The following is a 19,276-nucleotide window of genomic DNA, read 5'->3' as shown; positions in this document are numbered from 1 at the left end:
TTTGTTACAGATGGGCTAAATGACTCATAGTGGTCAAAACCTTTTCCAGTATACCAGTTAATATTTCAAAGTATGTAGATTCCAAATTTTAGAAATAGAATTCTAATTGTATAGTTATTGGTATTTATGAGAAAACCAATTCAAACAATCTTTAATTGGAAATGTCCATTGTGCTTATATTATTTGTTCCACATAAGTCTTTTAGATGATTTGAAGTAGTTCAAAAATAAAATGTGAAAGATAGGGAATTTAACAACAGAACTGAACCAGCTACAAGATACATAAAAGTAAATCTTTCTTCCATTGCTTTTTGTTGTACACAAATGCAGCATTCAGTTTCCTACATCTAAGCTAAGCATTATGATTGATGTGTTTCTTGTGGCTTTTGTTTATTTTGGGGTGTTTTGTTTCAGCGCTGGAGATTGAACTCAAGGCCTCAACCATGCTAAGCACATGCTTCCCTACTGAGCTATACTCCCAACCCTGTTCTATTTTATTTACCTATTTATTTACTTATTTTTAATAAAGTATGGATGTTTCTCTGAAGAAAATCAGTCTTTCTGACTGAATTTGAAGTAAAGGAGGAATTTGTTATATAGATCCCTGCGTAAAGAATGTAGGATGGCAGAGTGCTTGCCTAGCACACACAAGGCTCTGAATTCAGTCCTCAGACTAGGGAAAAAAAGAATGTAGATAAACATAATCTAAAATGTATTTAGTTATAGGTTCATTGATGAGATGTCAAATATACATTTCTTACACTGGTTTAAAAGTATATTAATAATAAATGGATGGAGTTAGAATATCATGCTAAGCAAAGTAAGCCAATCCCAAAAAAACAAAGGGTGAATGTTTTCTCTGATGAGTGGATGCTAATCCATAATGGGGGGCGGGGCATGGGATGAGTGGAGGAATTTTGGATGGGGCAAAGGGGAGCAAGGGAGAGGTATGGGAATAGGAAGGATGGTAGAATGAGACTGATTGCATGAATGGTGTGACTCTACTTTGGGTACAACCAGAGAAGTGAAAAATTCTCCATTTGTGTACAACGAATCGAAGAGCATTCTGCTGTCATGTATAACTGATTAGAATAAATAAATAAATAGTATATTAATAAGAAGTTTAGAAAGAAAACACTAAAGAAATGTTACAAAGCATCTATAATTCCAAGACAACAGTTTTCTAAAATATAACTATGTATTTTACAACAGATACATGGAGGCACATATCACTTAATACATTATACATATTTTCCACATAATTTTAACTTTTTTTTTTTTTTGGTGCTGGGATTTTTGAACCCAGGGACATTCTGCCACTTAGCTACATCCCCAGCCCTTTTTTATTTTTAATTTTGAAACAGGGTCTCTCTTAGTCATCTAGGATAGCCTCAAACTTGTGATCCTTCTGCCTCAGACTACCAACTCTCTGGGTATGCACTGACACCCTACCAGGCTTCAACATTATCATTTAATGGCTAAATAATATTGATTTATAGATACTGTGTCATAAGATTTGAGCTATCTGTACTTAGTTAATTATGTACAGTGGCATTTTATGTGGAAGTTAGATTCTGTCGTACATATACCAAACATTTTGTATAGTCAGAGTCACTCATGAAAAGGCTTTTACTTACTTAGGAGATGTATTATATCTTTCAGTGAGTCCAGCATAGCAACCTTTTACTTCAATTTCATACTAAATTGCTAGCTCTTGAGCTTAAGAACAAGATGAAATATTTGGCTTCCCTAATTTAAGGACTATGTTGATGAGAATTGCGAATCATGTATAGAGCATGCACAATTGATTCTAGTAAATTAAATCAGTGTTGTGATTCAGTTTTTAACATCTTCAGGTATCTATGTACGTGTTGTATGTCGTGTGTGGGAGATCTTAATTGTAATAACAGTGAAAACTCCTGTCATGACTGAAGGACAAGGACTGTGAGCTTTATATTTGTAGCAAAGCACCAAGGTCAACACTGGGACCATCATGCTGTTTGTCAATGCATTATTTATTAAAGAAATGCAGGAATGCCTGTGAATAAGTAGTTAATAGTAGCAAAAATCATTCAAGGAGCCTTCAATTGTTGAATAAATAAAACACCAGCCATTAGGTACATTTTTAAATAAAATATTTTCTAAGAAAGCTAACAAAAGTATACCCAAATTTCTAATAAGAAAGTTAATTTTAAAGACGATGTTTAGACTTGATCCTTCTCTTCCCCAAGAATGTCTCATGAATGAATCATATGTAATAATAATAATAATAATGATAATATATATTAGGAGGACACAATACCTTTATTTAATTTTTATGTGGTGCTCAAGACCAAACCCAGTGCCTTACACATGCTAGGTGAGCACTCTACCACTGAGCCACAACCCCAGCCTCTGCCTCATGAATCTTTAAAGGAAAAAGTACATAGTAGAGGTAACTTAAACCCCCATTTTTTGAAAAATGAACTACCTTATTTCTGTCTTTAGTATATGGTTGATTGGAGAATATGTTGAGCTTATTTTGCTGTTGAGAAGTGATGCAACAATGACTCCTGATGACACTTGGACACAGGTGTTAAATATGTAAGATTTGTGAAAGAAAAAAAATGCAGTCTCACAAATGATTACGTAAGTTTTGTGTAAGGTGTGTATAGTGCATATATATAAGTGCTCTATGATAGGATTACATTCCAATAAACCTTTTTTAATGCAATTAATACACCTAATTTGATACATACTAGCTTGGCACTACTATGAATATTACACTATGTATTTTAATACCCTAAGAGTGTTGGTTGGTCCTGACTGACTATGCCTCCCAACCCTAGGCCCAGCCTTACATATTGCTAAGCTGGGTTGTGGAGAGGTGGTGTCAGAATTTAAAGTATGATTTCTATTGAAAAATCACTACATCAAACTTTGGTAAGTTGAAGATTATACATTTACTTATTTTTTTTAGTTGTAGATGGACACAATATTCATTTATTTTTATGTGGTGCTGAGGATCAACCCCAAGGTCTCACGTGGTGCAAGGCAAGTGCTCCACCACTGAGCTACACCCCCCAGCCTTATACATTTATTTTTAAATGATTCTGGTCATTCCAAAGAAAGTTAGGTAAATCTCAACTTCTGTAGTGCTCGCAATTACATAAAAAGCATGTTTATATCCACCATTTTAATTAGGTTTAGTTTCCCTATTAAGCTTAAAAATGTGTTAACCCCCACCCTGCACCCCCAAAAAATGACTCTATTAGCAAATTTATGCTGATCCATCCCTATTTTCAGATCTACCTCTTAACATTCTCTAGGGCCTGTACTTTGGCTAAATGAACTTGAAGCTCTTGTACTTGCCCTTCCTCCCAAATATCCCACTAGTACCAAAGTTTTAACGAATTTACAGGCTGTAGTCTACAAGACCTAACTATTTGCGAACCTCTGGGCGCTCAAAGTAGAAAATGCTGTACATTTGCAGTCTACAGTATAGGGCTCCCATCATCTAGTTGGTTTGTGACCCAGTACATCCGGGTCATTAGGGTTTGATCACCCTTTTACGAATATTGCTTCCTGGTCGCGGTGGACATCACTTCCGGGGCAGTATGGCGGCCACGGAGGATGAGCTTCTTCCTGGTAGCGGTGAGGGAGAGCGGCTGGATTTCCTGCGGGACAGGCACGTGCGGTTCTTCCAGCGCTGCCTTCAGGTCTTGCCGGAGCGCTACTCTTCGCTGGAGACCAGCAGGTAATTCGTGGTTACAGTCTGGAGGGCGTACAGCGCAGCCCGGCCCCTTCGGAAAGACGCAGAGGAGGGGCTGGAATGAGTACTGGGCGTCTGCAGGGGGCTGCACTGCAGTCCGGCGACTCTGACCGCTCCCACCAGTCTCAGGCGGAATTGCAGTCACCCTTGCACCTCCGAAGTACGGCTGAAAGATTTGGAAAGCTCTAAGTGGAAGGTTTTTTGGAATCCTGAATTTCCGTCTTGTTACACAGCCATTTTTTGTTTATTCTGAGCTTCCTTTTCACTCGTTTCCCAGATCCCTTGATTCAGTTTGCTTCGTTATTTATGGTATAAAAGGAAAACACAAAGCTCCTATGCTTCTCTTTCTTCTGTAGTCAGTAACGCGTAATTGGAAGTAAATGTAGTTTTGGTGTGTAGGAGCAGTGGCGAGCCTGTAAGGTATGAGTAGAAATTTACTTTCCAGGAATTGTAAATCCAATGGTAAACAAAAGAGGTGCAGTGTTGCGTGAAACATTTCGTTAAAGTGAATTTGCAATTGCCTTTGGTAAAGTTAGAGTTAGCTAAGGAATGTGATTCACAGTAAAGCTGGGGTTGAGAAAGCGAAAGGAAGAGGTGATACTTGGCTCCGCATTGCTGCGTTTTAAAGTGAGGTTTCAGAACTGCATGGGACTGGATGAGAAGAAACAGATTGGTATTTTGAGTACTGTACTACTAGGTTAGTTTGGGGAATTACAGATTGCTTCTGCACACGTGGTCAAAAAATATATTTATATATATATATATATTTAATTTTTTAAAACTGTTTTTCATCTGGTTAAAATTTACAAATTCATTAAAAGAACTTTTACTTGGTAAAATATATATATATATTATGGTAGGTATTGTAATACAGCTAAATAAGACAAGTTCCAGTAAAATTGTATATTAGTGTAGAGTTCATGGGAGCGTATAGAAGGGCATGTACCTAATCCATGTTTTCTTAAGAGAGGCCTCTGTGATCACCACTTGACATGTATTTATTAGTTGATTTATTTACTAACTTTGGGTCACACCAAATTGTAAATTCATGAAGGCAGGATTTTTTTCTATCTTGTTTACCTCTACAACACTTTGGGACTGCCGTGTCCCATAAGGGATCCACTAGACACATTTTACTGTTTTGTTTTGAGTCAATTAAGTCAAAGTTAAAAATCAGTTCCCCTATTCCAGTAACCACCACATTTCAAGTGCTCGGTCACCATATTTGCCATTGGCTGTTGTTTCTTTCTGTTTGAGCAATTTGAATCGTCTCACCAAGACCTGTGAGACTGCATTGCACTGGTGCCTTGAATGGTATCTGACATATAATAAGCAGTAAAGAAATATTTGTTGAATATGTGAGCTGGGCCTAGAAGGATAAACACATTCTTGAAAAAGGTATAATGTCATTTATGTTATTTTCTCCATCTGTAGGACTGGCTAGCAGAGCCCATATCTACACCTTAAAAATTGAGATTTCAAGGGCTGGGTTCAATGGTAAGGGTGCTTGCCTAGCATGCATAGGACTCTGGGTTCAATCCCCAACACCATGCACAAAACGAAAGAAATCCAAAACTTAGTCCATTTGGTAGTGATATGAAATGTTTTAAAATGTTAATAGATCAAATTTATGGGGATTGATCTTATGAAAACTCAGAGAATTTGGATAAAAAAAATTATATCTTTTTGTTACATTGTGACTTAAATAGTCCAGCTTTGCTTACTTATAGCTCTGTGGTTACATTTTCAAGATGCCACTATGTTTGATCTATAAAATTCCAGCTTATACAAAACCATGCATGTTGGCATTAAGTTGTGTAATTCTGCTCACAACATAAGTAAAACAGCAAAAATTGCCAGACTTAATAAAATTTTACAGTTTATTTAATAATTTTTAAGTAGGTTCTACACCAAATGTTGTATGTTAGAGAATAGATACCACTGTTGCAATGGTTAAGAGGGATTAATTGTATTCTTTTTATGTTTAGTGTTTTGTCACTTGCATAGAATTTTTTTAATCATTTTTAGTTTTCCTATGCTCACTCAGTAGCCATATTTAAAGGTAACAATGTATCAGATTTTGTAGTTAGTTTTGGTTTTTTAGTTTCTCTTTCCCTGTGTACTGTTTTTACCTTCATTTATCATTAAGGTCTTTTTGTGATGTGTGTGATTCATAATTGATTTTAAGATGGTTATGAAGAAGCTTTAACCTTTTAAGCAAAGGTGACTGATCACAAAATTTCTACTATGTTAGAGTTTTAAGATGAAAACAATGTATTGGGGAGCTCACAATTCTTACCTAGTATTGCACTTCAATTCTACAAGCATTAATTGAATGACTACTAGGTATCTAGTAACAGGAATACAGTGTTAAGCCAATGACTCAGGTGTTCTCTATTCAGTTATTTTTTGCAGATAAATATGAAACATTGACTTGTAAGGCAAATATTGGACCAGATATTTAGACATTATTTTCTGCCCCTGTATTTTGGAAAAATTATTCCATTTCCTATTTCTTTTAGTATGACAAGAATAAATGATTTTTTACTTTTCTAATGACATTTGCTTCATGAAAATAAGTATAGTGTTTGCTGTTTCATCTGAGGTTTTTCTTTTAACCTTGGAAAAGTGGTAATTTCTAGTTAAGTGACTAACCTCAGATGGTAAGCGTTGTCAATTAACAGCTCTTTTTGTGACTGTAGTTTAGAGTTTTTTGTTGTTTGAGTTATTACCATTTGTACTGGAATAATAAAAATTTGTATAGATAAAGCTTTTTTGACCTAGCTGTTCTTTAGGAAAAGTTTAGGCAGTTTTTATTCTATGACACATTTACAGTCTACCTACTTTTTGTGTATCTTGTGTTTAACCTCTCTGCTGCCTACCATTCTGCAACTACAATATCCTTTCAATTCCTCTCTTATATCCATTATATTACAGTCTAACAGTGTTTCTTTCAAAGCATAATTGTGGGAAGCTCTTTTTTAGTGCCCTAGGGTGCTTATAAAAATGCTGGTTCCTGGTCCCCTCCCCAGATCTACTATGTTAGACATGGGCCTGGGAGTTTGCATCATAACAAGCATCCCAAGTAGTTCTGATGTATGCTGAAGTTTGAGACTATCTGATAGGAGAAAAATGTATTCAGTAGATTATTACAACTGTGCTTCCCAATTCTCATGTGCATATGACTCACCTGAGATGTTGTTAAAATGCAGATTCTAATTGCATAGGTCTGGGTGGTGTCTGAGATGCTGCATTTCCAACAAATTCCCAAGTGCTGCTGATGTTGTTGATCCCTTGACCACACTTTTGAGTTTCTATATACAATGATGGCAATATTCACAGGGCATAATGGAAGCACCTAACTAGCTCAAGCTGAAAAGAGAGGAACTCAGAGAAGGCTTCCTGGAAGAAATAACTCCCAAACTAAATTTTGTTAGAGTGTATTCCAGAGTTTTTTGGTGTTTTTGTGTTTTGCTTGTGGGTTCCCCCCACCAAAAGATATATTGCAAATGGACAGTAAGAGTTAAGGCAGATAACTGGGTGTTGAGTAGATAACTAATGTTGGTTCAAAATGTAAGGCAAGTGTAGTAGGAATTGAGCCTAAAGAGGTAAACGTGGACCAAATCATTGAAGGCTTTGTGTGCCCTGTCCAGAAATTTGATATCACATGTGAGTAATGGAAACTCACCAAACAGTGGATCTTAATGATTAGAAATGTGCACTTCAGAGTGATCATGTGATTTGAGAATGATAAGTATTTTGGGTGAAACAGGACCAGAACCAGGGATATCAATTGGGAAGCTGTTGCAGTAGTCCAGGAGAGAAGGTGCTGAAATGTGAAATAGGAATAGAAAGTAAGGGATGAAGAAGGAATTGTCATCTCAGGATTCCAGTATTGGAACTATCACCTGGTTTGGAGAAAGGCAGAAAGGAGCAAATTTAGAAAGGAATGATTTCTATATATGTATCATAGAACTTGCTTAAGTTAGGAAGCTTTATTCATTTTTGTGATGAAATCTAGTTCTATACTAGTTTTTAGTAACTTTCTTCTGGAGTAATTAAGATATTTTGCATGTTGAGTAATTCTAACGTTGTGTGACTATACTTAAACATATTTAACAGATGAGTCAGCCATTATAAAGTATGAATGAATAATGCTTACAATTTTAGAAATCATGCACTATTACAGTAATTCATTTTAAAGTATTGGGGCATCTATGTGCTAGTATTTTAACTTCATGATTGATTTTAATGTGTCCTCTAAAGGCTCTGTACGGACACTGTTATCAGTTTAATGTATGTTTCTTAATGTAGCTGCTTATTTATAATTTTGGAACTCTGCAGTATGACTTAGCCATAGCCCTACCCTGAGACCTATGCTGAAATACAGTCCATCTTGGAGATACCAGTAAAGGAAAGTTAAGGGGTTGTACCAGAAAGGAACAAAGCAAGTGATCCAAAGTTTGGGAAGCTAATCAATGTCTATAAATCAGTATTTTCAATATATTTCCAAATTGTCACTCACTGCTCTGGCCTGGCAGCACACTGCTTATATCACTGTGACTAAATTCTTTTTTCCATTACCCAGACTTAATCTTGAAAAATGAGGTCTTTTGGAAATGTTTGGTTCATCTATCCCATCTTTGAATTGATTCAGTGGTGAAGCAGATTTTATTTAGGGTGGGAAATGCAACTTTGCTGCCCAGGTAAGATAAACTCTGTGTGTGTGTGTGTGTGTGTGTGTAAAAATTTCCCAGTAGGAGCAGGGGATGGATGGAATGTGGCTTGCTTGCTTCAGCTTTTCAAGCTACAAACTCAGAGATTCAGTTATAGGAAAAGAAAGGAAGGAAACAAATGTTCTCTAGAAAAAGTAATAAAGTAAAAATAATGTAGTTGACCTGATTTTGGGTGCATGTATTGGCAAGTATTACTCCTCTATACATCCGGACAGAATTAGGTTAACCAGCAGATTTTATGCCAAGTAGCAGTCATTTGGGTACCATTAACCCTATATTATTTCTCTCAGAGGCCTACAGTCAAAAATAAATTTGTATTTCTTACAACTTGTTTAATTCTTTCCCTCACAAATACTTAGGGCTACTTGAGAATTCTGAGATTATCAGAAAAGGAATGCTTTACCAGCTTGTCTCAGAGGGAGGCTGGGCATTTGCTCCAAAGCACCTTCTTGGTTCTGTGTACCAGTCATTAACTGAACATTTCTGATGGGGCCTTACTTCATTTATTTATTCATTTATGTATTTTAATGGTACATTATAGCTATACCTAATAATGGAATTCATTGCTAAATACTGGTACATGCATATAACATAATTATAAATTTCATATCTTGCTACTCCCCTTTCTCTCCTCCTCCTTCCACCTGGTGATGGGGACTTAATTTATAAACATAAGCAATTCACTGTAGGTATGTTAATCCCAAAAACTTTAGAGTTTCTACTTAAACCTTCAACCTTGAGTTAAAAATACTGGATTTTTAGGAGCCTTTAATAATTAAGTATGCAAGGTTTTAAGATTCCTTACTACCATATGACTGATTTATTATATTTGATACTTGAATATAAATGAAATGCTTCCAGAAACAAGTAAAACAAAAGATCATTTAACCCTTCAGATAACAGTGTGAATAGAATTTCTCATCCTCAGCATTGTTCACATTTAGGGGTCAGAGAATTCTTTGTTCTTTGGGCCTGTCCTGGGTGTTGGAGGACTTCAGCAGCATCCATGGCCTTTACCCAAAAGATGACAGTAGCATCCTCCTGTAGTTGCTTGATTAGCAGCCTTGCTCTAATAAAGAACCACTGTGAAACCTGGCAGCACATTCAAATCATCTGGGAAGTTGAAAACAAAAATGTGCCCAGACCTTAACTTCCACCTTGAGATTCTGATTTAGTTGTGAAGTGAGGCCTGGACTTTTAGGTTATGTTGTGGTGTTTCAGCCTTTTTTGTTTGTTTAAGCTGATTCTAATGTTCAGAAGTTTTGAGAAGCACCTCTTTGGGGAAGAATACTGCACTGAGACTCAGATTTCCTTTTAATTGATTAACCAAAGCATAGAAATCTAATTTAATCCTTTGGATTTTATTGTCTTCAGTATAAAAATAAAGAAATGGTCTTGATAATTTCTGAAGTTTTTAACTTAGAAAAGAATACCAAGTTGTTTTTATAGCCTTTTGTTTTTTTCAAGATTCTATGGTTGGAACCCAGGGTCTGCAGCATGCAGGGCAAACACTAACCATTTAACTATACCCCCGTGGATGTTTTCTTACTATATAGCTTTTACTGACTAAAAGATCTTTGTTTTATCCATTTCCAACCTCAAGTCCTTCATGGTTTTTCAACTTTTATGTCTCTCCTCCTTTTGCTTTTCTCTATAATAATGCTTTAATAAACTATATTATTCAATATCAATTTTATCTAATCATGATTATTTACTTTGTGGGTTATACCAAAGCTGAAAACCCTGTTAAAACTGTCAGAGAACATTAATAGTATTTCAGGTCTTTTATTTGTTAACAATAAATATTTTAAGTAATATCACCAGAAAAGTAGACCTTTTCACATAAAACACTTACGTGATTTTCAAACTCAGTTGCTGTTATGTTAGAGGTTTCCCCAGTGTCCAAAGAATCATTTTGTTTTGGAAAAGAGCCTGCCTTTAGGGGAAAAGGTTGCCAATCAAGGACCTGGAGAAAAGGCTTGTAACACAGTTTGATTAAATATTAAGGTTATTATTATTCCTTTCCCTCCATGTTAGGATAGACATCAATAATGATGGTTTGTATTTATTGAGTGCTTGTTGTAGACAGGTAAGCCCAATAACTCTGTGATGTGTAATGATGATTTATATCATTACTGGAAGCTAAAACTTAGGAAAGGTAAAGTATCCTGCCGAGAGTCATGTGACTAGCTATTGGCCAAGTTAGAATTTGAATGTAGCTCATTTGACAGCAGAGTTTGATCGCTGAATTATAGCATAGCACTGTTTGCTACACAAAAGGGATCCACTTCCCTTAATTTAATCCTGATCTTATGCAGGTAAATAACCTTAATTAGATGGATCTCAATGGGTTGTTAGATTCAAATTGATACATTAACAATTTTCTAGTTCGGTATCCAATATATGCTAATAGTTTCTAAATAATATTAGTTTTCCCAAATGTGTATTTTTCTTGAGTATGTCAGTATCCTTGGTTTTAGTTTTTGCCTGTTAGGTTTAGTTGGAATTAAATTATTGTGATTTCTTCTCTTACCTAGTAGATGCCAGCCTTTTTTTTTTTTAAACCAGGGATCAGAGAGAGAATTACGCTCTAAAAAGAGATGAATGTTTGCTCATTTCTCTTAAAGTTGGTAATACCATTCTAGATAATTCTATCCTAGATGCATAGTTAATGTATTACATACAGATGGCTTATGGCATGAAGGCTTAATTTTCTCTTGGGACCTTCCCAAAATGTTACAGCATGCATCAGATGGCTTTGGTATACAATATTATGCCAGATAATTTGAAATAAACTTTTATAGAGATATTAAACTGTGGAAATGAGTTAATGGTGCTCAATCAAGCAACATTATAGACTTTCTCAACTTCAAAGGAATTAAATTATGTTAAAAGTAAACACTAATATTCTGACTTTTATACAAAAGCACAAGTTTTAGAGTTCTGATTTAGTGCACAGTCTTGGAGGAGAATGGCATTGCCATATAGTTTTTTATTTTATCAAATAATGTTCCTTGCTGGAAAAATGGAGTTGAAATGCATTTGTATTTAAAGTATTTCTTCTTTTCCAAAATTCATATTTTTTCACAAGGAATCACATTTATAATTGGTATATTCCTTAAGAAGTAAGCCTAAGTTATAAAGCACATTTCCGCTTGGCAAATTAGTAGAAATTGACCTTTTTATACACTTTCCTAACGTTTTTGGCTTATTCATACTAAATCTGCTTAGTCTTTGTGTTGTTTATATGCTAGATTCACTTGTGCTTCAATTGAGGATTGGTTTCTTTAGCCCATAAATGGTCCCTTTTTTAAAAAAACTAAAGATTTGACTGATACTATTTAATTATTAAAGGTAAACTATGTGGAGGGGAATTTATCTTATTATTTTACTTTAACAAAGTGAGAGTACTGCTTAAATTGTTTAAATGTTAAATGAGTTCTTTTTTTTTTTTTTTGAGCCATAAAGAGTTCAGTTGTTTGATAGTTAAGGTGGAATCTTACATTTTTTTCTTTTAGGTTGACAATTGCATTTTTTGCACTCTCCGGGCTGGATATGTTGGACTCCTTAGATGTGGTGAACAAAGATGATATAATAGAGTGGATTTATTCCCTTCAGGTCCTTCCCACAGAAGACAGTGAGTGAGTTTTTAGCATTTTATTTTTAGTGTGACTAGTTGTACCTGACATAACATGTGTTGAACTAGTAAATTTTATATTCACTTATATAATATTAACATATTTTATATACCTGTTTCCCTTGTAATGTGGCATTCCCATTCTGTTGAGATACAACACCTAACAAGTCTAATCAGTAATCTCTGGAGAGAACAATTTAGAGTCGTCAGAGATTAGAGAGTCACAGTTGTAGCTCTGCATTATTTCGTACACTTCCATACTGATGACTGCTTGCCGATTATTTGTATTCAGTGTTTATGTATGATTAATTCTGTAGCATTCACTGTCTTCATTCCTAGCCATTCGTTTTGTCTCTTCAGTGAAAAACTCTGCAAGCAAAAAGTTTTATTTCAGTCTCTGGTCATGTTTAACTAGCATTTTTAAATGGTTTCTTAGAGCTCTTACTTATATGTCATTCATTTTTATACTTCTTAAAACAAAAAAAAATTGATTATCTTTTCAAAATTCCTAATTTACATGATAAACTAAATATACCCATTTTATAAACTCTATTAGATACTCTCTTAAGTATAAAAGAAAAACCCTAACAGATGTAACTTATACATTTTAGAAAGTGTAACTTTAAAATGATCCAACAGTGGCAGAATGCATGCTTAGCTTTTGTGATCTCCAGCACTATATGTGTACCAAAAAAGATTAAGCAAATAAACTTTCAGGAAATCATGCAGTTTGTCAGTGGTCACCACTTTACTTGTGGAAGCCAGCATTTATCAATTCAAAATATGATTCATTGATTGAAGTACTTGTATAAATCTCATCCAATGGTCTTTGGAGAAGTAAGCTAAAATTTTATTTAGAAAGAGGTTTGGAGTGGAAATGTGATTCAGTAATAGATTGCTTGCCTAGCATTTGTGAGGCCCTGAGTTTGATTGCAACACTGACCAAAAAAAAAAAAAGAGAGAGAGAGAGATGACCTTGAACGTAGCTTGTGGCTTTCTACTCTGTTCTAGAAGTTCATAGCTTTTGTTTTTACATAATTTAAAAAATCAATACATATTTACCAGTTCTTGTTAAAAAATTAAGCATTTAGAACTAGATCTTTCAGAATAATATATAAATAAGTCACTTTCCACCAACTACATGAAGAAGTATATATGATAATTTGGTCAGTAGTTATAGATTTCAACATGCTGGTAAGTTAGATTTACTGAATTTTTTGTTAAGAATACTCAGCTAAATCTATAGAAGAGTTTTGTGATAAATTACAAGATATAGTCCTTAGTTTCTAGGAACCTGTGGCTGAAACCGGTCATACTTAGTCTTAGTAACTTGCATAAAGAAGTAACTTATGGATTTCCATTTTTGCCAGGATTTTTTTTTTTCTACATAGTTTTAAGTGAAAGTCTAGAATTTTTTTTTTTTTTTAAGTTCAGTGTTACACAGATGTAAGATAGTATTACAAATTCAGCTTGGTTTTTTTCCCCCCTAAAATTACATGCCATAATTATAGACTACAGTTTCTTTAATGTATTTTACATAGTGAAGATAAGTAGTTACACTGTAGCACATAAAAAAGCTATTCTGTGACTTTTTATTGAAACATACTTTAGTATTGCTTTTATTTAAAAATCAGCTGATTCTTTCTCTTGAAATAAAGTGACAGTTGTCTCTGTAGCATAATATGGATCATAACATTTTAGTGAGAGAATTTATGCCATCCATTAGTTTCCAGATAATTAGTCACTTACTTGTCATGTTTCCTATCTTCTGAATTTATATTTTCCTCTGATTTTAAAGATTATTTGGTGACTCCATGATTGACCTGGTTTTTGATCTGTTATTTAGTATGTGTTTACTTCCCCCTAGCATTTTATTAGTGAAATGAAGTGGTTTTTGTTGTTGTTGCTTTTTAAAGACTGCATGTTTTTTTTTTCATTTATTTAATCTTTGTTCTAAGAGATTTACTATTATTTAGGTTTGGCATCTGTAGTAATTTTGTTTGTTCCATTTCTATTAGAATAGCTTAAAAAGGGAAAGATGAAAAGTGTTAACAAGAATACCACAAACTGGAACTCTTAGATTGTTGTAGGAGTTTTATAATTACTTTGGAAAACTAGGGCTAGAATGTAGCTCAGTTGTAGAGCTCTTGCCTACCATGTACAAGGACTTGGGTTCAATCACTAGTACTACCAAAAAAGAAAAAAGAAAGGAAACTATTTGGCAGTAGTTATGAACATTATACATCCTGTGACCCAAAATTCCACTCCTAGTATATTCTCAAAGAAATGAAAATATGTTTACCAAAAGGATATGTGCTAGAATGTTTATAGCAATATTTTTCATAAAATCCCTGAGCTAGGAACCATATAAACAACTATCATTGGTGTAATGATAAACTGGCCTCTTCACATAATGCAGTAAGGGAATGAACAACTGTAAGCAGTTCTTGAAATGAGTGTCACAAATGTGTTTTGAGAGAAAGTGCGTGGTTTTCTTTTGAATGCTTAAAATCTTTTGAAGTTAGAGTTGCAATTTACTGTGATTTAGAAGACCTATTAGAGAAATTCTATTTCCTGTTGTATTGTCATTTTCATTTGTTCCATCAGTTTGAAGCTCTTTGCTAATTTTTTTCCTTTAAGCATTGCTACTTAAAATATTTGTTATTTCTAGCTGAATTATAAATGCCCAGAGCATTATCTGGCTCCTCAAATATTTTCTCATTCATAAAGCATTTGCAAACTGAGTAAACTCTGCAATTTATAGTCCTTTATTTGTCCTACTTTGTGATGTCACCAAAAAAAAAAAAAAAAATTAGGGAATTTAAAAGCATAAATGTTACACAAAACCTGGAGATCCCAAAGGAAATTTTGGTCAATTTGACGAAATAAATATTTAGAAATTTTCTGTAGTGAAAGTTAATAATTTATATAAGTGACAGACATGGAGGAGATTGTGGCTATAACAAAATTAGTAGCCACACCAGGAGGAATTCTTAAAGAGCAAAGAGAAAAAGGCACACCATCCTTTAGAAAATGACAGAACTTACAGCTTGTTAACAGAAGAAGTACAGATAATCAGTAAATACATGAAAAGATGATTAATATAGCTAGAAATTGGGGGTATGCAGATGAAATAATGGTATTACATTATTTTTTACCTACATCAGTTTAGCAAAAGTTTTTAAGAGTTGTCAAAGATGTGGGGTGAAGACACTTTAATGTTCAGTTGGTGGAAATAAAAATTATTACAGAATTTTGAAATGCAGTTTAGCAGTTTAATTCTTTTTTATCCCATCTGACATATTCTCATGTATAGTGGATTGAACGTTGGCCTGATAAGTTCTGTTCACCCAGAACTTCACAATGTAACCTTATTTGGAATAAAAATCTTTGCAGATATAATTATGGTAAAGATCTGGAAATGAGACTAGTGTCTTACAAGAGAAAGAAAAGGGAGATGAAACCAGAGGGGGAGGCTATTTAAGACAGGTGGTTTAGAGTGATGCATCAACAGCTAAGGAATGCCCCCGCCACTAGTCAGAAGACATGAAATGATTTCTCCCTCAAAGCCTCCAGAAGGAAGCAACACTTGATCTTGGATTTCTGGGCTCCACAACTGTGAGAGAATAAATCTTTGTTGCTTAAATCACCAAATTTATGAGAATTTGTTACTAACTTTGGGGAAACTAAGAAGAGTGTTTATTTGATATTTTGTTACAGTAACAAATTAGAAGCAAAATAAATGTTCATCAAAGCAGAACAGTTAACCAGACATGGTGGTGCATTCCTATAATCCCAGCAGCTCAGGAGGCTGAAAGAGGATTGCAAGTTAAAGCCAGCCTTAGCAATTTACGGGGACCAAGACCCTATCTCAAAAAATAAAAAGGGCTAGGTATGTGGCTCAGTGATTAAGTGCCCTGGGGTTCAATCCTTGGTACAAAAAAAGGTGGGGGGGAACCATTAAACCATAACTCAGTGAAGAATACTGCATAATAGTAAAATAATTGAGATAGATCTGTATATGTACTGATAAAATTCTGTCCATCATATATAGTCAAATCCTAATTTAAAGCATGCACAAGAGCAGGGGTGGTCAATACATGAAGGATCATGTGAGCCTAGGTGTTTAAGGCCGTCCTGGGCAATATAGAGACCCTGTTTTTAAAAAAAAAAAAAAATGTGTTTTTTTTAATAATCTATGAGTATAAATGTGTAGGAAAACAAAAATGCATACATAGAAAAATTTTGTGGATGGTAGGAAGATGGGCGCAGAGCCAGGATATAGCAAGAGAAGATACTTTAATTTTTTCTATATATTTTCATTGTTTGTGTACAGTGTCTTTTTGTATTTAAAATTTTAAGTTAGAAAAAGCCTTAGCCTGACCTCTCTTCAAAACAACGAAAATTAAACAGGTAGAAACTAAAAAATTATGTGGTTATAGACAAATACTGATTATTTTGCTAATGGCAGAAATGATGTACATTTTAAAATATTTTATCATTTTCATAGCGCTGAAATAATCAGATTTGTTCTTTCACTCACCCAAAAGAGGAAATTAAGAAGCTAAGTACATAGATAACTGCCTAAGACCTTTCTTAAACAGATGTTGAGATAGACTTGAACTGATATCTCAGGCTCTTGACTCGAAGTCTCAGTGCTGTTTTAGTTACTGTTTAAGCATGTAGGTCCCTAGTTGAGACTATTATGTATGACACCTTCAGACATTGTCAATATTTAATCAAAATGAACCCTGGTTTTCACTTAACTCCAGGATTATAAAGATCTTCCTGGCAACCTGGTAATAAGTGTGTGGTTAGACCATTAGAGCATCGGGCCTTCTTATCAACCTCAGGAGAAAGTTTTAGGAAACACAAGGAATCAGGCTAGGAATTGTGTGTTCCCATTAGTATACCTTCTCAAATAGAGATATTTTCCAGAGGAAAATAAAGATATTATCCACAGTAACACAGCTAATTAATGTCAGAAGCAAAACTGGAATGAAATTTCTATTTTCTAGTTCTTTGGTATTTTTATTAAATGCAGTAGATGCTGTTTATTTTTCTATGAGATGCGGATTTTATCATGAGAACTCGGTGTCTTATGGCTTTAAAAGAAAATAAATCTGATATCTTTCATTAGGAAATCCCATAATATGTTAGTATTAAGTGATTGGAAATAATAGATAAGCAGGTTGAATATTAAAAGGTAAGTGTTCAGTTTTTCTAGTCATGTCTGATGGGACATCCCACAGATCCTTCACAGCCCACATGCAATTCTAAATTCTCAATGTGCTATTTTGTTGAAGGAAATACTTTTAAGTTTTGTCACCTACCTTCTCTTTAATTGATCTGATCCTAAAATTAATCTTTGAATATCTAGAAAATAAGATATGGAAAAATATCATTTTTTAAAACTAATTACCTTATCTGAGTCTGTCTTGCCATTCTTAAACAAGGAGTTGAGTAAGATGTGTCCTCTTACTAAGAAATCTTGGGGCTGTAGCTCAGTGGTAAAACACTTGCCTCGCATGTGTGTGAGGCACTGGGTTCGAACCTCAGCACCACATAAAAATAAATAAAGATACTGTGTGTTCATCTACAACTAAAAAAAATTTTTTTTAAAGAAATCTTATGTTTCTGGGGATGTGAAGAATTATTTATATATTCATAAAACATTAATGTCCATTTTTAAATTACATTGCCACATTCCCCACTTGAATTCTTTTTGCTTAATGCTAACTTTTAAAATAGAAATCAGAAAGTTAAGAACATGATCAAATCAGGTTTTGAATTACATTTAAACAGCACAACCACCATTTTTAATAATGTGGTGATGTTTTAGACCAAGAGTTCCCCTTTATTTATTGAAATACCTAAGTATAATTTGAATGTGTTTTTATTTTATCTTTCATAGAACAGTTGTGAGAGGGTAAATACACTACTTCTTAAGAAAAGCAACTCCTTTGATTGAAATAAATCTTGTTTAACTCTCATTAAATTCTTATTCTATAAGTGTATAACCATTTTTTTAAGAATATCTACGTGTACTACCTTATAATGCATGATATACAGTGGAGGTTATTATTTAAAACTCTTAAGTTTTAAAGTGAGATATGACATCAGGCAGGAGTTGGCTTAATAATTGTCCTTCATGTGCAGACTTGATAGCTAAAATCATATTCTTCAATAATACACCCCTCTACTTATTTACACAGAAGCACACATACTCATTTGCATCCATGCATAAATTCTCAGTTTTGTTGCTTCTTCCATTTTCCCAACTTTCACTTTTCTTAAATCACTTGGATTATTTTATTTTATTTTATTTTATTTTATTTATTGCACCAGGGATTGAACCCCGGGACACTTAATCACCGAGCCACATCCTCAAGCCTTTTTATTTATTTATTTATTTTTGAGATGAGGTCTCCCTAAGTTGCTTAGGACCTCAGTAAGTTGCTGAGGCTGGCTTTGAATTTATGATCCTCCTGCCTCAGCTTCTGGAGCCACTGGGATTACAGGTATATGCCACTGTATATTACAAGTGTCTGGCAAGTCACTTAATGATGGATTGCCACGAGAACAACTTCCATGTTGCATGAACTAGTTTATAAAGACTGGAAAGTAGAGAATGCATTCATTAAATCAGTGGTTATTGATTGTTTCTTAAAATATGATTCTCCAGGCCCCACATTTGTAAATAGAACCCAAAAATCTATTTTTTTTTTTTTTTTTTCAAAATCTATCATTGATTCTGGTGGGGAAACAGATCCAACAGAAAAGAACTTTGTTTTGCTGCTGTTGAGTAGGAACACTAGATGGTGCTATTAATAACCTCCAAAGAAGTTTAAACTTAACCTGGAGTATGCATTCATTTAAAAATTAGAATGAATTGCTTTTATACCTTACTCAATATCATGAAAAGGTAAGATTACTAGAACTATTGCTAGCCCAGTAGCCGACAGAGATTGACAGGAATCAGGAGTGCCTAATGATATTGAAGTAGCAAAAATGTTACCTCTTGGGCTGGGACTGGGGCTCAGTGGTAGCGCACTTGCCTGGCATGTGTGAGGCACTGGGTTCAATTCTCAGCACCACATATAAATAAATAAAATAAATGTCTATCAACAACATATATATATATATATATATA

At 34.3% G+C, this 19,276-nt stretch overlaps 1 protein-coding gene across 2 annotated transcripts in view; it reads left to right on the top strand.

Moving 5' to 3' along the window:
• Positions 1-3,506: 3,506 nt before the first annotated feature.
• Pggt1b (protein geranylgeranyltransferase type I subunit beta) overlaps positions 3,507-19,276 on the top strand; it is a 55,714-nt gene continuing 39,944 nt past the window's right edge. Inside the window, exons 1-2 of one of the 2 annotated variants that reach the window (XM_015488596.2) lie at positions 3,558-3,735; positions 12,005-12,123. In XM_015488596.2, coding sequence (XP_015344082.1) covers positions 3,596-3,735; positions 12,005-12,123 — 259 coding nt within the window. In that variant the 5' untranslated portion in view covers positions 3,558-3,595. Of the gene's footprint in view, positions 3,736-12,004; positions 12,124-19,276 lie in introns of both variants that reach the window. The other variant, XM_015488597.2, reaches the window with a different exon arrangement.

Source organism: Marmota marmota, unplaced genomic scaffold (assembly GCF_001458135.2).
Source record: "Marmota marmota marmota unplaced genomic scaffold, marMar, whole genome shotgun sequence".
Taxonomy (NCBI): domain Eukaryota; kingdom Metazoa; phylum Chordata; class Mammalia; order Rodentia; family Sciuridae; genus Marmota; species Marmota marmota.
The sequence above is the reverse complement of the archived record's forward strand: the minus strand, read 5'-3'. Positions and strand labels throughout refer to the sequence as shown.